The 18,057-nt window shown below is 39.0% G+C and overlaps 2 protein-coding genes across 5 annotated transcripts in view; one reads left to right on the forward strand and one right to left on the reverse strand.

Annotated features, from left to right (window-relative positions):
* Window positions 1-342, reverse strand: part of sar1b (secretion associated, Ras related GTPase 1B) — a 38,958-nt gene extending 38,616 nt beyond the window's left edge. The window contains exon 1 of the mRNA XM_079834296.1: window positions 198-342. The gene's annotated coding sequence lies outside the window, so the exon portion shown is untranslated. The remainder of the gene's footprint in view (window positions 1-197) is intronic.
* A 14,250-nt stretch (window positions 343-14,592) lies between these two features.
* Window positions 14,593-18,057, forward strand: part of sec24a (SEC24 homolog A, COPII coat complex component) — a 52,732-nt gene continuing 49,267 nt past the window's right edge. For 2 of the 4 annotated variants that reach the window (XM_079834297.1, XM_079834298.1), the window contains exons 1-2: window positions 14,629-14,833; window positions 16,851-17,483. In XM_079834297.1, coding sequence (XP_079690423.1) covers window positions 14,779-14,833; window positions 16,851-17,483 — 688 coding nt within the window. In that variant the 5' untranslated portion in view covers window positions 14,629-14,778. Of the gene's footprint in view, window positions 14,834-16,850; window positions 17,484-18,057 lie in introns of all 4 variants that reach the window. The other 2 variants (XM_079834299.1, XM_079834300.1) reach the window with 2 other exon arrangements.

An 18,057-nucleotide genomic window follows, 5' to 3' on the forward strand; every position in this document is an offset into this window, starting at 1 on the left:
GTTAACGGCGCAATGTGTACGTTTCTCGGATTCAAATATCCACCTGTCCCGGTCCCGTCCGTGTTAATGAACCGAACTCCGGCGTTCCTCGGCTCGGTCCGGCGGAGATTCGCCGTTAGCTTTAGCGCGAGCGCCCGGTAGAGGCGAACCGGCGGACACACACACACCGGCGGACACCGGAGAGGAGGAGAACTCACCGCGAGAGTGTGTACGGGGGAGGGCAGCTCTTCCCAGCGCGGCGGAACGGGAGAATACCGGAGACCAGTCGAGTGAAGACACTCCGCGCTCAGCTCACAGCCACGACACACAGCAATGGCGACACTTCCGCTCTGCGTCACGCCAAAACCCGTCCGGCGCGGAAACAACCGGCATAAACAACAGCGGGAAGGAGATATTCATTATTCACCCCAACATGAACATGACCCCGCGGTGTACTGTCCCTCAGGTCATCATATGTGTGCATGACATTCAGACGAACACAATCAGAGTTATATTAATAAATGTCCTGACTCTTCCAAGTGAATGCTGTTTCTGTTTTGAAGTCCATAAAAGTGCATCTATCCATCATAAAAGTGTATCTATCCATCATAAAAGTGCATCTGTCCATCATAAAAGTGTATCTATCCATCATAAAAGTGCATCTGTCCATCATAAAAGTGCATCTATCCATCATAAAAGTGCATCTATCCATCATAAAAGTGCATCTATCCATCATAAAAGTGCATCTGTCCATCATAAAAGTGCATCTATCCATCATAAAAGTGCATCTATCCATCATAAAAGTGCATCTATCCATCATAAAAGTGCATCTGTCCATCATAAAAGTGTATCTATCCATCATAAAAGTGCATCTGTCCATCATAAAAGTGCATCTATCCATCATAAAAGTGCATCTATCCATCATAAAAGTGCATCTATCCATCATAAAAGTGCATCTATCCATCATAAAAGTGCATCTGTCCATCATAAAAGTGTATCTATCCATCATAAAAGTGCATCTGTCCATCATAAAAGTGCATCTATCCATCATAAAAGTGCATCTATCCATCATAAAAGTGCATCTATCCATCATAAAAGTGCATCTGTCCATCATAAAAGTGCATCTATCCATCATAAAAGTGCATCCGTCCATCATAAAAGTGCATCTATCCATCATAAAAGTGCATCTGTCCATCATAAAAGTGCATCTGTCCATCATAAAAGTGCATCTATCCATCATAAAAGTGCATCTGTCCATCATAAAAGTGCATCTGTCCATCATAAAAGTGCATCTGTCCATCATAAAAGTACATCTCTCCATCATAAAAGTGCATCTGTCCATCATAAAAGTGCATCTATCCATCATAAAAGAGCATCTGTCCATCATAAAAGTGCATCCGTCCATCATAAAAGTGCATCTATCCATCATAAAAGTGCATCCATCCATCATAAAAGTGCATCTGTCCATCATAAAAGTGCATCTGTCCATCATAAAAGTGCATCTGTCCATCATAAAAGTGCATCTATCCATCATAAAAGTGCATCTATCCATCATAAAAGTGCATCCATCCATCATAAAAGTGCATCTATCCATCATAAAAGTGCATCCATCCATCATAAAAGGGCATCTGTCCATCATAAAAGTGCATCTGTCCATCATAAAAGTGCATCTGTCCATCATAAAAGTGCATCTGTCCATCATAAAAGTGCATCTATCCATCATAAAAGTGCATCTGTCCATCATAAAAGTGCATCTATCCATCATAAAAGTGCATCTGTCCATCATAAAAGTGCATCTATCCATCATAAAAGTGCATCTGTCCATCATAAAAGTGCATCTATCCATCATAAAAGTGTATTTATCCATCATAAAAGTGTATCTATCCATCATAAAAGTGCATCTGTCCATCATAAAAGTGCATCTATCCATCATAAAAGTGCATCTGTCCATCATAAAAGTGCATCTGTCCATCATAAAAGTGCATCTGTCCATCATAAAAGTGCATCTATCCATCATAAAAGTGCATCTGTCCATCATAAAAGTGCATCTATCCATCATAAAAGTGCATCCGTCCATCATAAAAGAGCATCTGTCCATCATAAAAGTGCATCTGTCCATCATAAAAGTGCATCCGTCCATCATAAAAGTGCATCTATCCATCATAAAAGTGCATCCATCCATCATAAAAGAGCATCTGTCCATCATAAAAGTGCATCTATCCATCATAAAAGTGCATCTATCCATCATAAAAGTGCATCTGTCCATCATAAAAGTGCATCTATCCATCATAAAAGTGCATCTATCCATCATAAAAGTGCATCTGTCCATCATAAAAGTGCATCTATCCATCATAAAAGTGCATCTATCCATCATAAAAGTGCATCTATCCATCATAAAAGTGCATCTATCCATCATAAAAGTGCATCTATCCATCATAAAAGTGCATCTATCCATCATAAAAGTGCATCCATCCATCATAAAAGGGCATCTGTCCATCATAAAAGTCCATCATAAAAGTGCATCTGTCCATCATAAAAGTGCATCTATCCATCATAAAAGTGCATCCATCCATCATAAAAGTGCATCCATCCATCATAAAAGAGCATCTGTCCATCATAAAAGTGCATCTGTCCATCATAAAAGTGCATCTATTCATCATAAAAGTGCATCTATTCATCATAAAAGTGCATCTGTCCATCATAAAAGTGCATCTACACTCTTAGAAAGGATGTGTTAAAAATGACACAACCCGTGTTAAATTTTAACACATCTGTGGGTGAGCTCCAGGACCACTAGTTTTGTGTTAATGTTAACTCAAGCACTGTGTTAATGAATTTAACACAGTAAATGTGTCAGAAAATTTGAACACAAAGATGTGTAAACTTGTGTAACTATCATATTTTGTGCTATCCTTGGCTACACTAAAAAAGGTACCTAAAATCCTACACAAAACGTTAGAATTTGAAAATTATGAATCTCAAGTCACTTGTTGTTAATTTTATTGTAAAAATATATATTATAATGAAATATCAGCAGTTAAATTCAATGCAGAATATAACAATAGAATTAAGCAGTCAAAAAGGACATGTCTAACACAGGACAAAACAGTTTTTACACAATCTCATTGGGTAACATGACACATTAAGCATTTTAATGTCTCACCAAAGAATTAATTTGGAATATAAAAGCAATATTGTGAAATATTACAATTTAAAATAACCGTTTTCTCTATGAATATATATAGTAAAGTGTAATTTTTTCCAGTGATCAAAGCTGAATCTTTAGCATCATTACTCCAGTCTTCAGTGACGCATTGTCCTTCAGAAATCATTCTAATCTAATATAATTTCTGATTATTATCAATGTCTGTACTATGTACATCTTTTCCACAGCATAGAAGTAAAAGTGATCATAAAAATAAAAAGTCTGTAAAAAGCCAACACAATGTTCTTGTCCACCTTTGGGGATAAATTAACTTCTCCAAAGATTGGTTCCTGTTCAGAACTTGACTGACATCAGAACGTTCCCAGGATGCATGCGTGTCCACAAACATAAATGTGCCCATGTCTTCTCAGATAGCGGTTCCAACACTATAGAAGCAAGAAAGAGAGAGAGGAAAAAGTTACACGAGTGTCAAATTGTTTTTAATCTCCAACAACATAATATAATTTGGAATATATATTTGTAAGTAACAACCTTTTGTCAGCATATTCAAACACTTCAGCTGAACTGCAAACTTAATTATGCAAGACTCAAATTTTAATACTTACATATACTTATTTCTCCAAAAATGCTGTGATGCATAGACGCCAAGAATGCAATCAAGGTTTTAGGCAATTCCAGCTTGTCAGGAGCGAAGGGATATCTGTTTGAGACAAATACACAGTAAGACACATGCAAGAAATCACCATGTGATGATCTTTTTCTTCCCATCAGTAGTTAACTTAACCCACCTGTGCGCTGATATGCTGGAATGATATTAGGCATCTTCCTGGCCAGGAGGGACTGTTCTACCTAATAAAAGATCAAAATAATACAAAAATAAAAACTAAAGTTGTTTGGAATGCTTGATTTGGTATGAATGAATGATTTAGTGACTTTTACTGCAATGCTTACCTGAATAAATCCAATCTGGTGAGACTGAACATAGAAAATGCTCCATCTTCTGATTGGTTCATATTTGCTGTGTAATAAATATAATGTTAGACATAATGCAAAAGTCACTTATTTGATAAGTTAGCAAATTTTCTCATCCTACCTAGCCTGCACTCCACCAGTTAAGTTAGCTTCAAAGCACTTATAACTATTTTTAATCATTCAGCAAACTTTCAAATCCACTACAACTATTTTAGACATAACCAAGTACATTATTTTAATACGCCATTACAGGTAACATTTCGTGTAAATCGGCTAACATTAACTGAACTTACAATCCACAGTCTAAAGGCGCGGTCACACCTGACGTTACCATTGCTTGGCAACATTTTACGTGCAAAATCCATTAAAGGTATCTTCAGTATCGGGAATTTCATGTGAAAATGGAAAACATGAAGTTTGAATCAGGTTTTCCACGCAAATTCGCTGCGTTGACCAACATAGAAGCTTTCCCTTACAAAAATAACCTACAGGAATCCTGCAGGAATATTATGCAGATTTCCTACAGGATTTTCAGCTCATTTTCCTGAAGGAATACCTGCAGGAATTTTATGAAGGAAAACATGCAGGAATTTTATGAAGGAAAACATGCAGGAATTACATCCCTGCAGGGTTTCAAAATATAATATTCACAGTTCCTGCAGGACTGTTGTGGATATATATATATATATATATATATATATATATATATATATATATATATATATATATATATACATACATATATATACATACATATATATATATATATATACATATATATATATATATATATATATATATATATATATATATATATATATATATATATATATATATATATATATATATATATACATATATATATATATATATATATATATATATATATATATATATATATATATATATATATATATATATATATATACATATGCAATTATACAGGACTTTGCAAGTTGTCTTCTGCAGGATTCAAGCAGGGGGAATAACTCCACAACAAACAATGTATTTTCACAAAATAGTTATTTTATTTATTGAAGCTGTCAGAGCAGAGCGAAGCAGAGTCCAATTCACAGCCAAATGTTGCTCTATCAGTCAATGAAGCCTCTACACTGTTTTCCTGAAAAAAAGAAACAAAAAAGATTTTTTTTAAATGTGTGTGTGTGTGTGTGTGTGTGTGTGTGTGTGTGTGTGTGTGTGTGTGTGTGTGTGTGTGTGTGTGTGTGTGTGTGTGTGTGTGTGTGTGTGAGAGAGAGAGAGAGAGAGAGAGAGAGAGAGAGAGAGAGAGAGAGAGAGAGAGAGAGAGAGAGAGAGAGAGAGAGAGAGAGAGAGAGAGAGCAAGTGTGTGAGCATGAGCGTGTGTGTTGTGTGTATGACAAACTTTTACCTTACTCGTAACTTGTGCTCATCATTTAACTTTTCTCTTAGTGCTGCCCTGATGAACTTTTTTGGAACATCAGGAAACTTTTTTTGTACTGTGTCTGTAAATGCAATTCCACTTATCATATGTTATAACATTATTAACATTTTGCACTGTAACTGCACCATCATGTTTGCGTACAGAAAAAAGCAGGACATTTTACTCACCTAGGATCAGCACAACTTTGTCCTGGTCAAGAGCTGGCTTTGCCATAGCGCCTTTGTTAGCATTGCCAGCCCTTCCAGACAGCCCATGTGTGGCCAGCGTCTCTCTCCCAAACACTGCCACTGCCAGATCTTTCACCATGGCAGAACATGATGTGCCCCCCCGTCCACAGCTTGTCAGGACAGCTGAACTAATTCCTAGCCCCTGTGTCTGTCAAGAAAAAAAGTTAGGGACACTATATCTAAAAGCATATAACGTTGACTAACTGTGCAAAAGTGTTAGCCTTGTTAGATTCTTCAACAAAAAAGTGATATATTTTGGTTTAGTGTGCCAGCTGTATTATAGTCAAGTTGATCATACCAAATGTGTATTTTGTTACAAAAGTAAAATGAAACATGAAGAAGTTAACATGCCTTCTACGACTTCTGCACAACACTTTATGTGAATATAGGCTATATAAACAAACTAATATATTTGTATTCACCTTTTCAGGGGGATTCTTCTGGCTTGATCCTTGTGGTTGTTGATTGACAAGAGTGTCCTGGTTCATGCACTTGAGCATTGGAAGAATTTCTTAAAAAATACAAAATAAATGATTACTAACAGACAACCACACTGAGAGATAAATTAATATATAGATGGATAGACAGAAATACATGAAGAAAAAAAGAATACCTTGTTGCAGAGCTATATTAAGTGCTCTTAGATTCTCATTTTCTTTTTTTAATTTCAGAATTTCTTTCTCAAGTCGAGTTTCTCGGCTTGAATGCTCTCCAGCTTGACTCTCCATGCTGTTAATCTCTTGCATTAACATACTATCCTTTCGGTGGATGACCTAAAGATGGACACACAATATTAGTATCTCGTGTCATTAATATTTGTGATTTTAAATAAGCATAATGAAAAATAAAAGTAGCCATTTAAAAGATGTAGGTATTACTTGATGTTTGACCGGAGGCTCATGATCAAATGATGAGGACGTTTTGGGGTGAGATGGGGACTGAGTTGGAGTGTACGTTTTTTTTTTCTTTGCTACTCTTTTTGCATCATTTTGCAAACATGGCTGATTTTTTCTTTTCCCCTCTAGCCTAAACATCCTCCTTCTGAGTGTATCTTTGCTCTCTAAAGGGACAAAAATTAAGTAGGAAATACATATATTCTATATCATGATTAAGTCTTGTTTGCTAAACTTTTACCATCAATATCTATAACTGTGGCTGGGGAACTTTCCTCTTCATAAGCTACATCCACAACATCTCCAGGTTCAAACTTTTTTTTTAGTATGTCCTTTTTAGGGACAATATCATAGGTGGGAGGCTCCTCCTTCCATTCCACCAGAACCCATGTTTTGTTCATTTTCTAAATAAATAAATAATTACATGCATACATATTTACATACATACCATTGAACGAATATAAATACATGTATGTATTATTACAAAAAAATAATAATAAAATATATATATATATATATATTAATCCAAAGGTGTACAAAACTCCAAAGTCTCATCATTCACATTCATCTGTTGCCTTCAGCTGATTGTATCCATGACAACAGTGTTACCTTTAACGCAACCAGCCAGCGACTCACGGTCTTGTCCGGTGCAGTTCATTTATTTCTAATCTAAGGTAACAAAAAGGTACAATGATATCAATTATTAGCAAAAAAAAAGGAATGTTTTTTGTTAGCAATAGATAAAGCTAACTTTTTATAGTCATTTTTTTTAAAAAAGTTTTGATATAACGTTAGGCGTTATATGGCTATAATATAATAGGCCTACATTGGCCTATAATGTATCATCGACGGCAAAAAAAAGAAAGAAAAGAAAAACATCTTATGTTTTAGTGTTACAAATACACATTAATTTAGAAATGTATAACAGAACAGTAATTTAAAGCATAATAACGATACAATTATATAATAAAAGGCGGACTTACCTTCACAAGACAAAGTGACAGTTGATGAATGACGTGATGTCACGTGAATCGGCTACGCGAAGCAAGTGAGCGTCAATGAAACACGTCACCTCAGTGAAAAGATTCATTTACCGGTTCATGTAAATTACACAAGCGTCTTTTTCAGGGTGAAAGACAACACGGAGTATTTTACGACCAAACTGTTATTTTCTTTAAAAAAAAAAAAAATAGCCTTCTAAAATAAAACATGTCTTCCTATTAACTAAGTAAATTTGGTCAAATACCCAAATTCGTTATTGTAGTCATTTTTAGGAGATGTTCTCATTTGGATTAAGCTATTTGGGTAATGCAAAAAATATATTCTTTCTTATATTTACAAAGAAATAACACTAACGTGTTTCTTTTTGAAGGATATGGAGTATAAAGTGTACTTAAATGAAGAGGCATCTGTTCCCGCAGCTACAAAAAGGCGATGGACACAGAATATAATAGGTTGCTGAATTCAGAATGCAAATAACTGTATTTTAGGCAATTTGTTTCTTATTGTACAATTACATATTGACTTGCATTAATCAAATAAGCAAGAAGTCTGCTCTTTCTTCTTCTTCAGGAGCAAAAAAGCGAAGATCATACAAGACATGGCTTATTCCCGATATAGTTGAAGTAATTCAGGTTTTAATGTTGGCCTAAAAACATTTTCAGTGATAAATTCATGGCCATTTGTAGTCAGGAAACCATGTCTAAAATGCTCCTGTATGTTTATAATTTCATACTTATAGGAAAACATTTCCAATGATGACAGTGGTGACAATATCAGCAAATCTGACAGGAACTGCCCTGATGCTCATGTGAGAATATATATATATTTTTTCAAAGTTAATCTTCTTTAGAATTGTGTTTCCTTGTTGTCATAAGGTTGGCAATTCTTTGATCCTTTTTCAGCCAGAACATATCAAAATTAAAGAATAAATAAAATAAAACTAGGTTCAAGTACCTGTACATGTCTCACAGGAAAACCTTTCTACTGATGAAGAGAATGAGGTCGTCAGCGATGCTGATGAGAACTTTTCAGATGCTGATGTGAGAATGAATTTCTGATCTTTTTTTAAATCCATCGTTTTTTACATACATTTGTAAATATCGGTGTTCATATGGATTTTGTTTTAATGTGCAATAAATGCACAATTTCTGACAGGAAGGCTTTTCTGCTGATGACGAGGGTGATGTTTTTAGCACAGCTGATGAGAACTTTCCACAGACTCATGTGAGAATAAAGTTTAGAATATGTATCTAGTCTATAGCCTCATGTTTTTTTTTTTTTTAAGCACACACTTCTTTATGTGTCAGCTTGTAATTAGTTCAATATTTACTTTCTAGATTGTCAGAAACCACAGTGCAGTTTGTGAGGGAAGCACAGAAGAAAGAGAGGAGTGGAGTGCCAGTGAGGAAAAAATATATCCAAATGCCAAAATCACTAATGAAGAATCTCTGCTGAGTATACTTGCCTACAGCCTCAGGCATACAACATCCAAAGTGGCTTTGAGTGACTTGTTAGATCTTATCAATCTCCACTGTCCTGATTCAACCAATGGTGTTCCAGATAGCTTATACAAGTTCATGAAATCCTTTCACTGTGACACTTTTGAAGTCCAGTATATTTGCCCATCCTGCCAACATTTCTTTGGGAATGAAATCCCCACCCATTGTGCTTCATGCAATGGTACCCCAGGGAACATGGAAAACCTAATCAAATCTGGCTCTGTCTTTATCAAGTTATCTATTTCAGATCAATTAAGAGGTAAATTTCAGGATACAGATTTTTGTCAGTCTTTGAATTACAAATGGTCAAGGACAAAGCGCAACTCACAAAATGTGGAAGACATATTTGATGGCACTATGTACAAATCGATTGATGCACTAAATGACCCAGAATTGGCAAATATTTCAGTGTCATGGAATGTTGATGGTGTTCCAATTTTCAAATCTTCTCCTTTTCATATCTGGCCACTTCAAGTCACAATCAATGAGCTCCCCCCTAATCTGAGGGCAAAGCATGTCATTCTTGGCGGTTTGTGGTTTGGGCCAAGAAAGCCAGAAATGAACTCGTTTCTGCAAGCATTTGTTAATGAATTGCGTAGTCTTGAAAACCAAGGGTTACCTTGTCAGTGGAAAGGTGAAAAATCAGTAGTCCATGTATACAGTTTGCTTTGTATTTGTGATTCAGTGGCTCGTTGTGCTGTACAGAATGTCAAGCAATTTAATGGAGAGCATGGTTGTAACTGGTGTTATCAGAAGGGTGAAGTTGTAGAAAAGGGTAGTGGGTTTACAAGGGTGTATCCTTTGCAGTCAACAGAGCCAGAGCTGAGATCACACAAAAAACACACAAAAGAAGCTCAGCAAGCTGTTGATTCTGGAACATGCATAAATGGTGTAAAAGGTCCATCTCCTCTAATGCTGTTGATGTTTTTTAATATGGTTTCTGGATTTGCATATGATTACATGCATGGCATATTACTTGGTGTTTGTCGCCAGCTGACCACCCTATGGTTTGACTCCAAATACCATACAGAGCCTTGGTACATTGGAAGAGTAATTGAGCAAATTGAAAGAAGGTTACTTGCCATTAAACCACCTACAAGTATAACAAGACCACCCCGTTCAATTTCTTTGCGTAAATATTGGAAAGCTTCGGAATACAGACACTTTCTCTTATTTTACAGCCTTCCCTGTTTGTTCGGCATTTTACCCAGACAATATCTTGACCATTTACTACTTCTAGTACAGGCTACATACATTCTCCTTCAAGATTCAATTTCCCCCCACGACATTGGCAAAGCTGATGGCCTTTTAAAAGCATTTGTGGGCCGTTTTGAGTCTCTGTATGGAAAGTGTCATGTGTCTTATAATGTCCACATACTTGTACATGCAGCAACATCTGTGAAAAATTGGGGTCCTTTATGGAGTCACAGTGCATTCTTATATGAGTCCCAGAATGGACACCTTCAGAAACTCTTTCATGGCACACAAGCTGTACCAGAACAAATTGTTAACATGTTTAACCTTTACCAACATGTACCACGGCTCATTGCTGCTGTATTCAATGATGAACAAACACAGCAAAGCAAAAGCTTTGTTGAAAAAATGTTGGGAGGCACCAAGATTGTGACAAAATGTATTGGTAGTTCTAGCGTGATGTTTCTTGGATGCCCACATGTACGACAGCCAACCCCAAGAGAGTCTCATCTCCTTCAAGAGTCAGGTTTTAGTGCAAATAAAGCTTTCAGTTTTTATTCTAGGGCTGTGGTTAATGGCAAGCGAATTCATTCAAAAAGAGCAAAATCTTTATCCAAAAGAATCAACCATGCAGTTCAAACCAAACATGGGTCTATAGCATTAGTACGATCATTTATAGACGTAGGCAATGCGCAAGGAGAGGGTCATGCCTTCATTGATGTTATGAAAACAACAGGTAATGACATCAGCAAAGACAGAGAATCAGGGATAACAGCAACAGGCATTTTAAAAGAAAGAGGGATTGACTCAGTTGAACTTATCAAATGCACAGATATACATTCAACCTGTGTCTACCTCAAGGACCTACCAGGTCTTGCAAATAATCTTTTTTGCATCCAACCAAATAGATGGGAGTTGGATTAAAAACAAAATAGCTGGATTTGCATCTTCATGTTATAAAAGGTAAAAGTGTACATTATACAGACTCATATCTCTTGTATGTTGACATGTCTTGGATATTTTGAAATGATTTAGAGAAATTGTTTTTTTTTTTTAAATATAATTTCCTATCTATTCTAACTCTTAATTTTATTCATTTACTTGTTAAGACTCATTGTTTTTTCTCATTGCTGCCAACAGCCAGAACATGATATTATCAAAAATGGTTTCATGAAATGTACTTGAATCTAATTAAATAAAAAATTGTATGAATAAAACTACAGCAACTATATCAGAGTTTTTTTCTTTAGTCTAGACATTATATAGCCTATCCTGAATCCAAAACCTGTAGGTTTTTTTATATTTATTTTTCATTTTTAATTAATTTATTTTTCATTTACAGGGAAAACTCCTGTAAGCAAACATTGTTTCTGTCTGAGGTGCATGGCAGTCCTGCAGGATTTTTTTTTTTTTAAAACTGTACAGCGCAGTATGTGCAGCACTATGTGCAGGACATTCCTACATGTTTTAGAATGAACCCTTCAGTACAACAGAAACATGCAGGAACATTCAACACAAGTGAAAAATCCTGCAGGATTGTAAAATTCCTGCAGGACTGCTGTGCAGTACAAGTGAAAAACCCTGCAGGATTTTATAATTCCTGCTGGATACCTGCAGAAAAAATGAAAATCCTGCAGGATTGTAAAATTCCTGCAGGACTGCTGTGCAGTACAAGTGAAAATCCCTGCAGGATTTTATAATTCCTGCTGGATACCTGCAAAAAAAATGAAAATCCTGCAGGATTCCTGTAGGTTATTTTTGTAAGGGTTATATTAGTCAACGTGACGAGTTTGCTTGGTTTAGCTTCAGCTAATAACATACACTGCTGACAATGGACGTTTATTGCCCGCAAAACTTCGTCGTGACGGCGCTTTCAAACCAGTATTAAAATAACAGCAGCAGAAAAAATTGTTTTTGTAATTAATATGAGTAAAAATATGATTGCAGGTAGAGCTTACCTTAAGAATCTTGCTAGCAGTCACCGCCACGATTCGGCGCGAATCACATCCTCCCTCGCTGGTAACCGAAGCGTTTTCAAGTTCAGAAGCAGTTTTGACGCGACGGGTAATCAGCCGATTAACTCAATGAAGTGATATGATGATATGATAAATATCTTATTTTCAACAATATAGAAGTAAAAACGTAATGGTCGCTGTCCTTAACAGATTATGGGCTGGCTGACTGGATTCTATTCAGTCAAAGTCCCCCCTAGTCCCTATTGGTTCAGTTAGCTCATTTAAATAACGGTCGCATATAAAAATGACACATGAAGTGTGTTAGCAATCTGTCTACACATATTGTGTTAAATGCTGTGAGTAAATTCCCAAGTTGTGTTAATTTTAAACTACACATTGATATGTGTAATAGAGGTTATTTTTTTCTACACATTTTGAGTTAATATTGACACAAAATGTGTAAATTGGAGTGTTACACATTATTTGTGTAATTTTTCAACACATTCCTTCTAAGAGTGTATTCATCATAAAAGTGCATCCATCCATCATAAAAGAGCATCTGTCCATCATAAAAGTGCATCTATCTATCATAAAAGTGCATCTGTCCATCACAAAAGTGCATCTATTCATCATAAAAGTGCATCTATTCATCATAAAAGAGCATCTGTCCATCATAAAAGTGCATCTGTCCATCATAAAAGTGCATCTATTCATCATAAAAGTGCATCTATTCATCATAAAAGTGCATCTGTCCATCATAAAAGTGCATCTATTCATCATAAAAGTGCATCCATCCATCATAAAAGAGCATCTGTCCATCATAAAAGTGCATCTATCTATCATAAAAGAGCATCTGTCCATCATAAAAGTGCATCTATCTATCATAAAAGTGCATCTGTCCATCACAAAAGTGCATCTATTCATCATAAAAGTGCATCTATTCATCATAAAAGTGCATCTGTCCATCATAAAAGTGCATCTGTCCATCATAAAAGTGCATCTATCCATCATAAAAGTGCATCTATTCATCATAAAAGTGCATCTATTCATCATAAAAGTGCATCTGTCCATCATAAAAGTGCATCCATCCATCATAAAAGTGCATCTGTCCATCATAAAAGAGCATCTGTCCATCATAAAAGTGCATCTATCCATCATAAAAGTGCATCTATTCATCATAAAAGTGCATCTGTCCATCATAAAAGTGCATCTGTCCATCATAAAAGTGCATCTATTCATCATAAAAGTGCATCTGTCCATCATAAAAGTGCATCTGTCCATCATAAAAGTGCATCTATCCATCATAAAAGTGCATCTATTCATCATAAAAGTGCATCTATCCATCATAAAAGTGCATCTATCCATCATAAAAGTGCATCTGTCCATCATAAAAGTGCATCCATCCATCATAAAAGTGCATCTATCCATCATAAAAGTGCATCCATCCATCATAAAAGTGCATCTGTCCAGGGCCGGCCCGTGGCATAGGCGGAATAGGCAAATGCTAGGGCCGCCACTCATCCATAGGGGCGCCAAAATGTATTACTGATACTATTTTATTCATATTAATTTGAAATATTACCAAATAAAGCGCAAAAAAACTTAACCAAGTCCCCCGCATCTTCCCGGTCCGCCTCATCGATCTCCCCCGCCGAGCTACTTGAAGTGCGTCAGAAAACTGATCGCGCGTTATATTTCTGATCAGTTTAACTTATGGAATGTGTTGTGTCGCGTCGCCTCTCGCCGCATCTAATGTAGACAGGATTGCTTTCATTTTTTAGGGTGCTTGGCCGCTCGCTCCAGGTGTAGACACGGTGAAAGTTGCGTGATCATTTATGACGGATGGCCGAAATGTAGTGTCTTAATTACTTAAAATTGGTCAGAGCCGGCCCTGCACAGGAGGAGCTGAGGGACAGTAAATCATGGGGTCATGTTCACTTTTCGGGTGAACTGTCCCTTTAAACAACACACTTTTTAAATGTATTTTTTAAATAATTTAAATGAAAGCACATACGAATTATACAGTAAATATTAAAGATTTGATATAATTTTTACATTGATTGTAAATTGTTCATAACTTGTGTGTGTGTGTGTGTAGAAATAAACAGATCTGTTATATAGATCCTCCACTTCTGCTTGATGTAAATGTGTGTGTGTGTGTGTGTGTGTGTGTGTGTGTGTGTGTGTGTGTGTATATGAAGATAAAGTGTGAACTACATGTCCCAGTAAAACCAGCGGGACGGGTTTCCAGCACGGACCAAAGCGGGTTCCACAGGAAATGCCACGTGTACCAAGTGCGCATGCGCGTCCTCAGAGCTCGCGTTGGACTTCCGCTGAGAGGAAGGCGCTGGTTTATCTTCAGGAGCGTCACGTTAGACAGTCAGCGCGTCGCGAGAATGAGCGGAGCCGCGGGCCTGTGATCGCCTCACACCGTCGCTCATCGCCTCGAGTGGACCCGCGCGTCGGCCAGGATGTCCAGCAGCGGCTTCGCGTCACAGAACGGCGCCGGAGGCTCGTACACCAACGGTGAGTCAACGCGTTATTACTCGCTGGACGCGCCGCTGTCGTGTCCGAACGGGCTGAGGGATTCGCGACGCTCGCAGGCAGAGTTCCCCAGCGTTTAATCACTTCAGAGACTCGACGCGATGCGAGCCAGAGCGTTCAAGTGCGTCGCGTCGCTCGATGAAGGCCAAAACCCTCGGAGTAAAGTTCACAACTTCAGAGATGATCCGAACACACGGGTGAACCGACTCGCTGAGAGGACGCGTCGAACCGCGTCATGACGCGACGCTTCAGTCAGCCAGCAGGTCTATCAGAGTTAAATCAGTCGTGAACGCGGTCCAGTGCGGGTTTGGGTCGTGAATCTGTCACTGTTTCTCTCACTCACAGATTCACGAGTCGATTCACACGCTTGGGAGTCGATTCAGTTCTGATCACTCGGGAGTATGCTCGGCTGTCATAACATTGTTTTCATGACGGATTTATTCAAACATACATTAAATATTGAACAGGTTAAGTAATAATACAGTGAACATGTAATTAATGTGTTAGGATTTTGTTCACTGGATGGCTTTTCTGAGGTAAATGCGACGTTTTATTGACGGATGAAGCACTGATTTTAAATCACGTGACGCGTGATTGACGTCAGTTCTGTATCTCGTAATGTTCATGTTTATTTGCTGCTGTAACTAGTAGATGATCGGGTTATCTGACACACACACACACTTACTGACTGAGGTTCATATCAGAAGATTATTAGATGGCAGGCGCTGCAGATAACCTTTAGTGAAGTTCTGAAAAACAGATTTAAAGCGTTAGTTCACCCAAAACTGTAAATTGTGTCATTAATGACTGAGCCTCATGTGGTTGGACACCCGTCAGACCTCCGTTCATCTTCAGACACAAATGAAGATATTTTAGTGTAAATCTGATGCTCTGAAAGGCCTCCATTGGCTCAACTTTACACTCTCAAGACCCTTAAAAGACACTAAAGACTAAAGTTACAAAGTCCATCTCACTACAGCGGCTCTACAATAACTTTATGAAGACGAGAATAGTTTCTGTGCGCAAAAAAACCCTAAATAACGACTTATATAGTGATGACGATTTCAAAACACGGCATCATGAAGCTTCGAAGCGTTATGAGTCAGTGAGTCGATTCAGCGGTTCAGAGCGTTATGAATCAGTGAGTCGATTCAGCGGTTTAGAGCGTTATGAATCTGAGTCGATTCAGCAGTTCAGAGCGTTATGAGTCAGTGAGTCGATTCAGCGGTTTAGAGCGTTATGAATCTGAGTCGATTCAGCGGTTTAGAGCGTTATGAATCTGAGTCGATTCAGCGGTTCAGAGCGTTATGAATCAGTGAGTCGATTCAGCGGTTTAGAGCGTTATGAATCAGTGAGTCGATTCAGCGGTTTAGAGCGTTATGAATCTGAGTCGATTCAGCAGTTCAGAGCGTTATGAGTCAGTGAGTCGATTCAGCGGTTTAGAGCGTTATGAATCAGTGAGTCGATTCAGCGGTTTGAATCGCCAAATTTCAGCAGTTTGGCGGTTTGACACGCGATCCGAAGCATGAGTCGACTCACTGATTCATAACGCTTCGAAGCTTCATGAGGCCGTGTTTTGAAATAGTCATCGAACTAACCCTTTAAGTCTTTATCAGAATGATGCTCTCTGAAGAGGGGCGTGGCTCCAGAAGGGGGCGGAGTCTCCGGAATCAAAGCGTTCACTTCCTGTCTCCTGAGACCCCTCATCAGATGGGCTGCCTCTGATATCCCACAATCCTGTGCTTTGCATTCAGTGACAGTTGAGCTAGTAAAAGAAGGTCATTAGTGTTTACTCTGAGAGCATATCATGCATAAAATGGCGTCTGAATCCACTCATTTCTCCAACTCTCTCTGTGTAGATTAGCGTGCAGAGCTAATCTGATTACGGCTAAACTCTCTGGAGCTGCTCTAATAGGCTTCATGGGTTCTGCTGTGTGTGTGTGTGTGTGTGTGTGTGTGTGTGTGTGACTCTCTGATTAACGCTTGTGTTGTGCCGCAGGTCCGTCGCAGAACCCGGTTGGCGTTTACCCCTCGGCCCAGGGCCTCATGGCTCCGCCGCTGCCGGGCTACATGAACAGCCTGCCCACCAAAGGCCCTCCGCCCACAGGGCCCGGATTCAGCAGCCGGAACCAGCCTTCCCCTGTGGCTCCACCCGCCTCACCCGGCCTTAGGGCCCCACCACAGGCTTCATCCACCCCACCGCCCATCAGTAGCTACTCCCAGCATCCTCCACAGCCCAGCGGCTGGAGCGGGGTCACATCGGCTCCTCTGGCTCCACCCGCGGCTCCCGGCCTTAGGGCCCCACCACAGGCCTCGGCCACCCCACCGCCCATCAGTAGCTACTCCCAGCATCCTCCACCGCCCAGCGGCTGGAGCGGGGTCACATCGGCTCCACCCACGGCTCCCGGCCTTGGGGCCCCACCACAGGCCTCAGCCACCCCACCGCCCATCAACAGCTACTCCCAGCATCCTCCACCGCCCAGTGGCTGGAGCGGGGTCACATCGGCCCCTGTGGCTCCACCCGCGGCTCCCGGCCTTAGGGCCCCACCGGTGGGGAACCACGTGAGCGGCGGCACCAGCACACCTCCTGTCTTCCAGAACACTATGCAGCCTCCGGCAGCCCTGCAGCACGGTATGCCATCACACACACACTCACACACACACACACACACACACACACACACTCACACTCACACTCACACTCACACTCACACACACACTCACACACAAACACACACACACACACACACACACACACAGGGTGGTTTTATATATATGTGGTCACAGTGAGTCGATTCAGCAGTTCAGAGCGTTATGAATCAGTGAGTCGATTCAGCAGTTCAGAGCGTTCAAACCGCTGAATCGACTCAGATTCATAACTCTCTGAACTGCTGATTCGACTCACTGATTCATAACGCTCTGAACCGCTGAATCGACTCACTGATTCATAACGCTCTGAAGCTTCATGATGCCGTGTTTTGAAATCGTCATCACTATATAAGTCGTTATTTAGGGTTTTTTTGCGCACAGAAACTATTCTCGTCTTCATAAAGTTATTGTAGAGCCGCTGTAGTGAGATGGACTTTGTAACTTTAGTCTTTAGTGTCTTTTAAGGGTCTTGAGAGTGTAAAGTTGAGCCAATGGAGGCCTTTCAGAGCATCAGATTTACACTAAAATATCTTCATTTGTGTCTGAAGATGAACGGA

This window comes from Gobio gobio (genome assembly GCF_949357685.1).
Source record: "Gobio gobio genome assembly, chromosome: 14".
NCBI classification, from domain to species: domain Eukaryota; kingdom Metazoa; phylum Chordata; class Actinopteri; order Cypriniformes; family Gobionidae; genus Gobio; species Gobio gobio.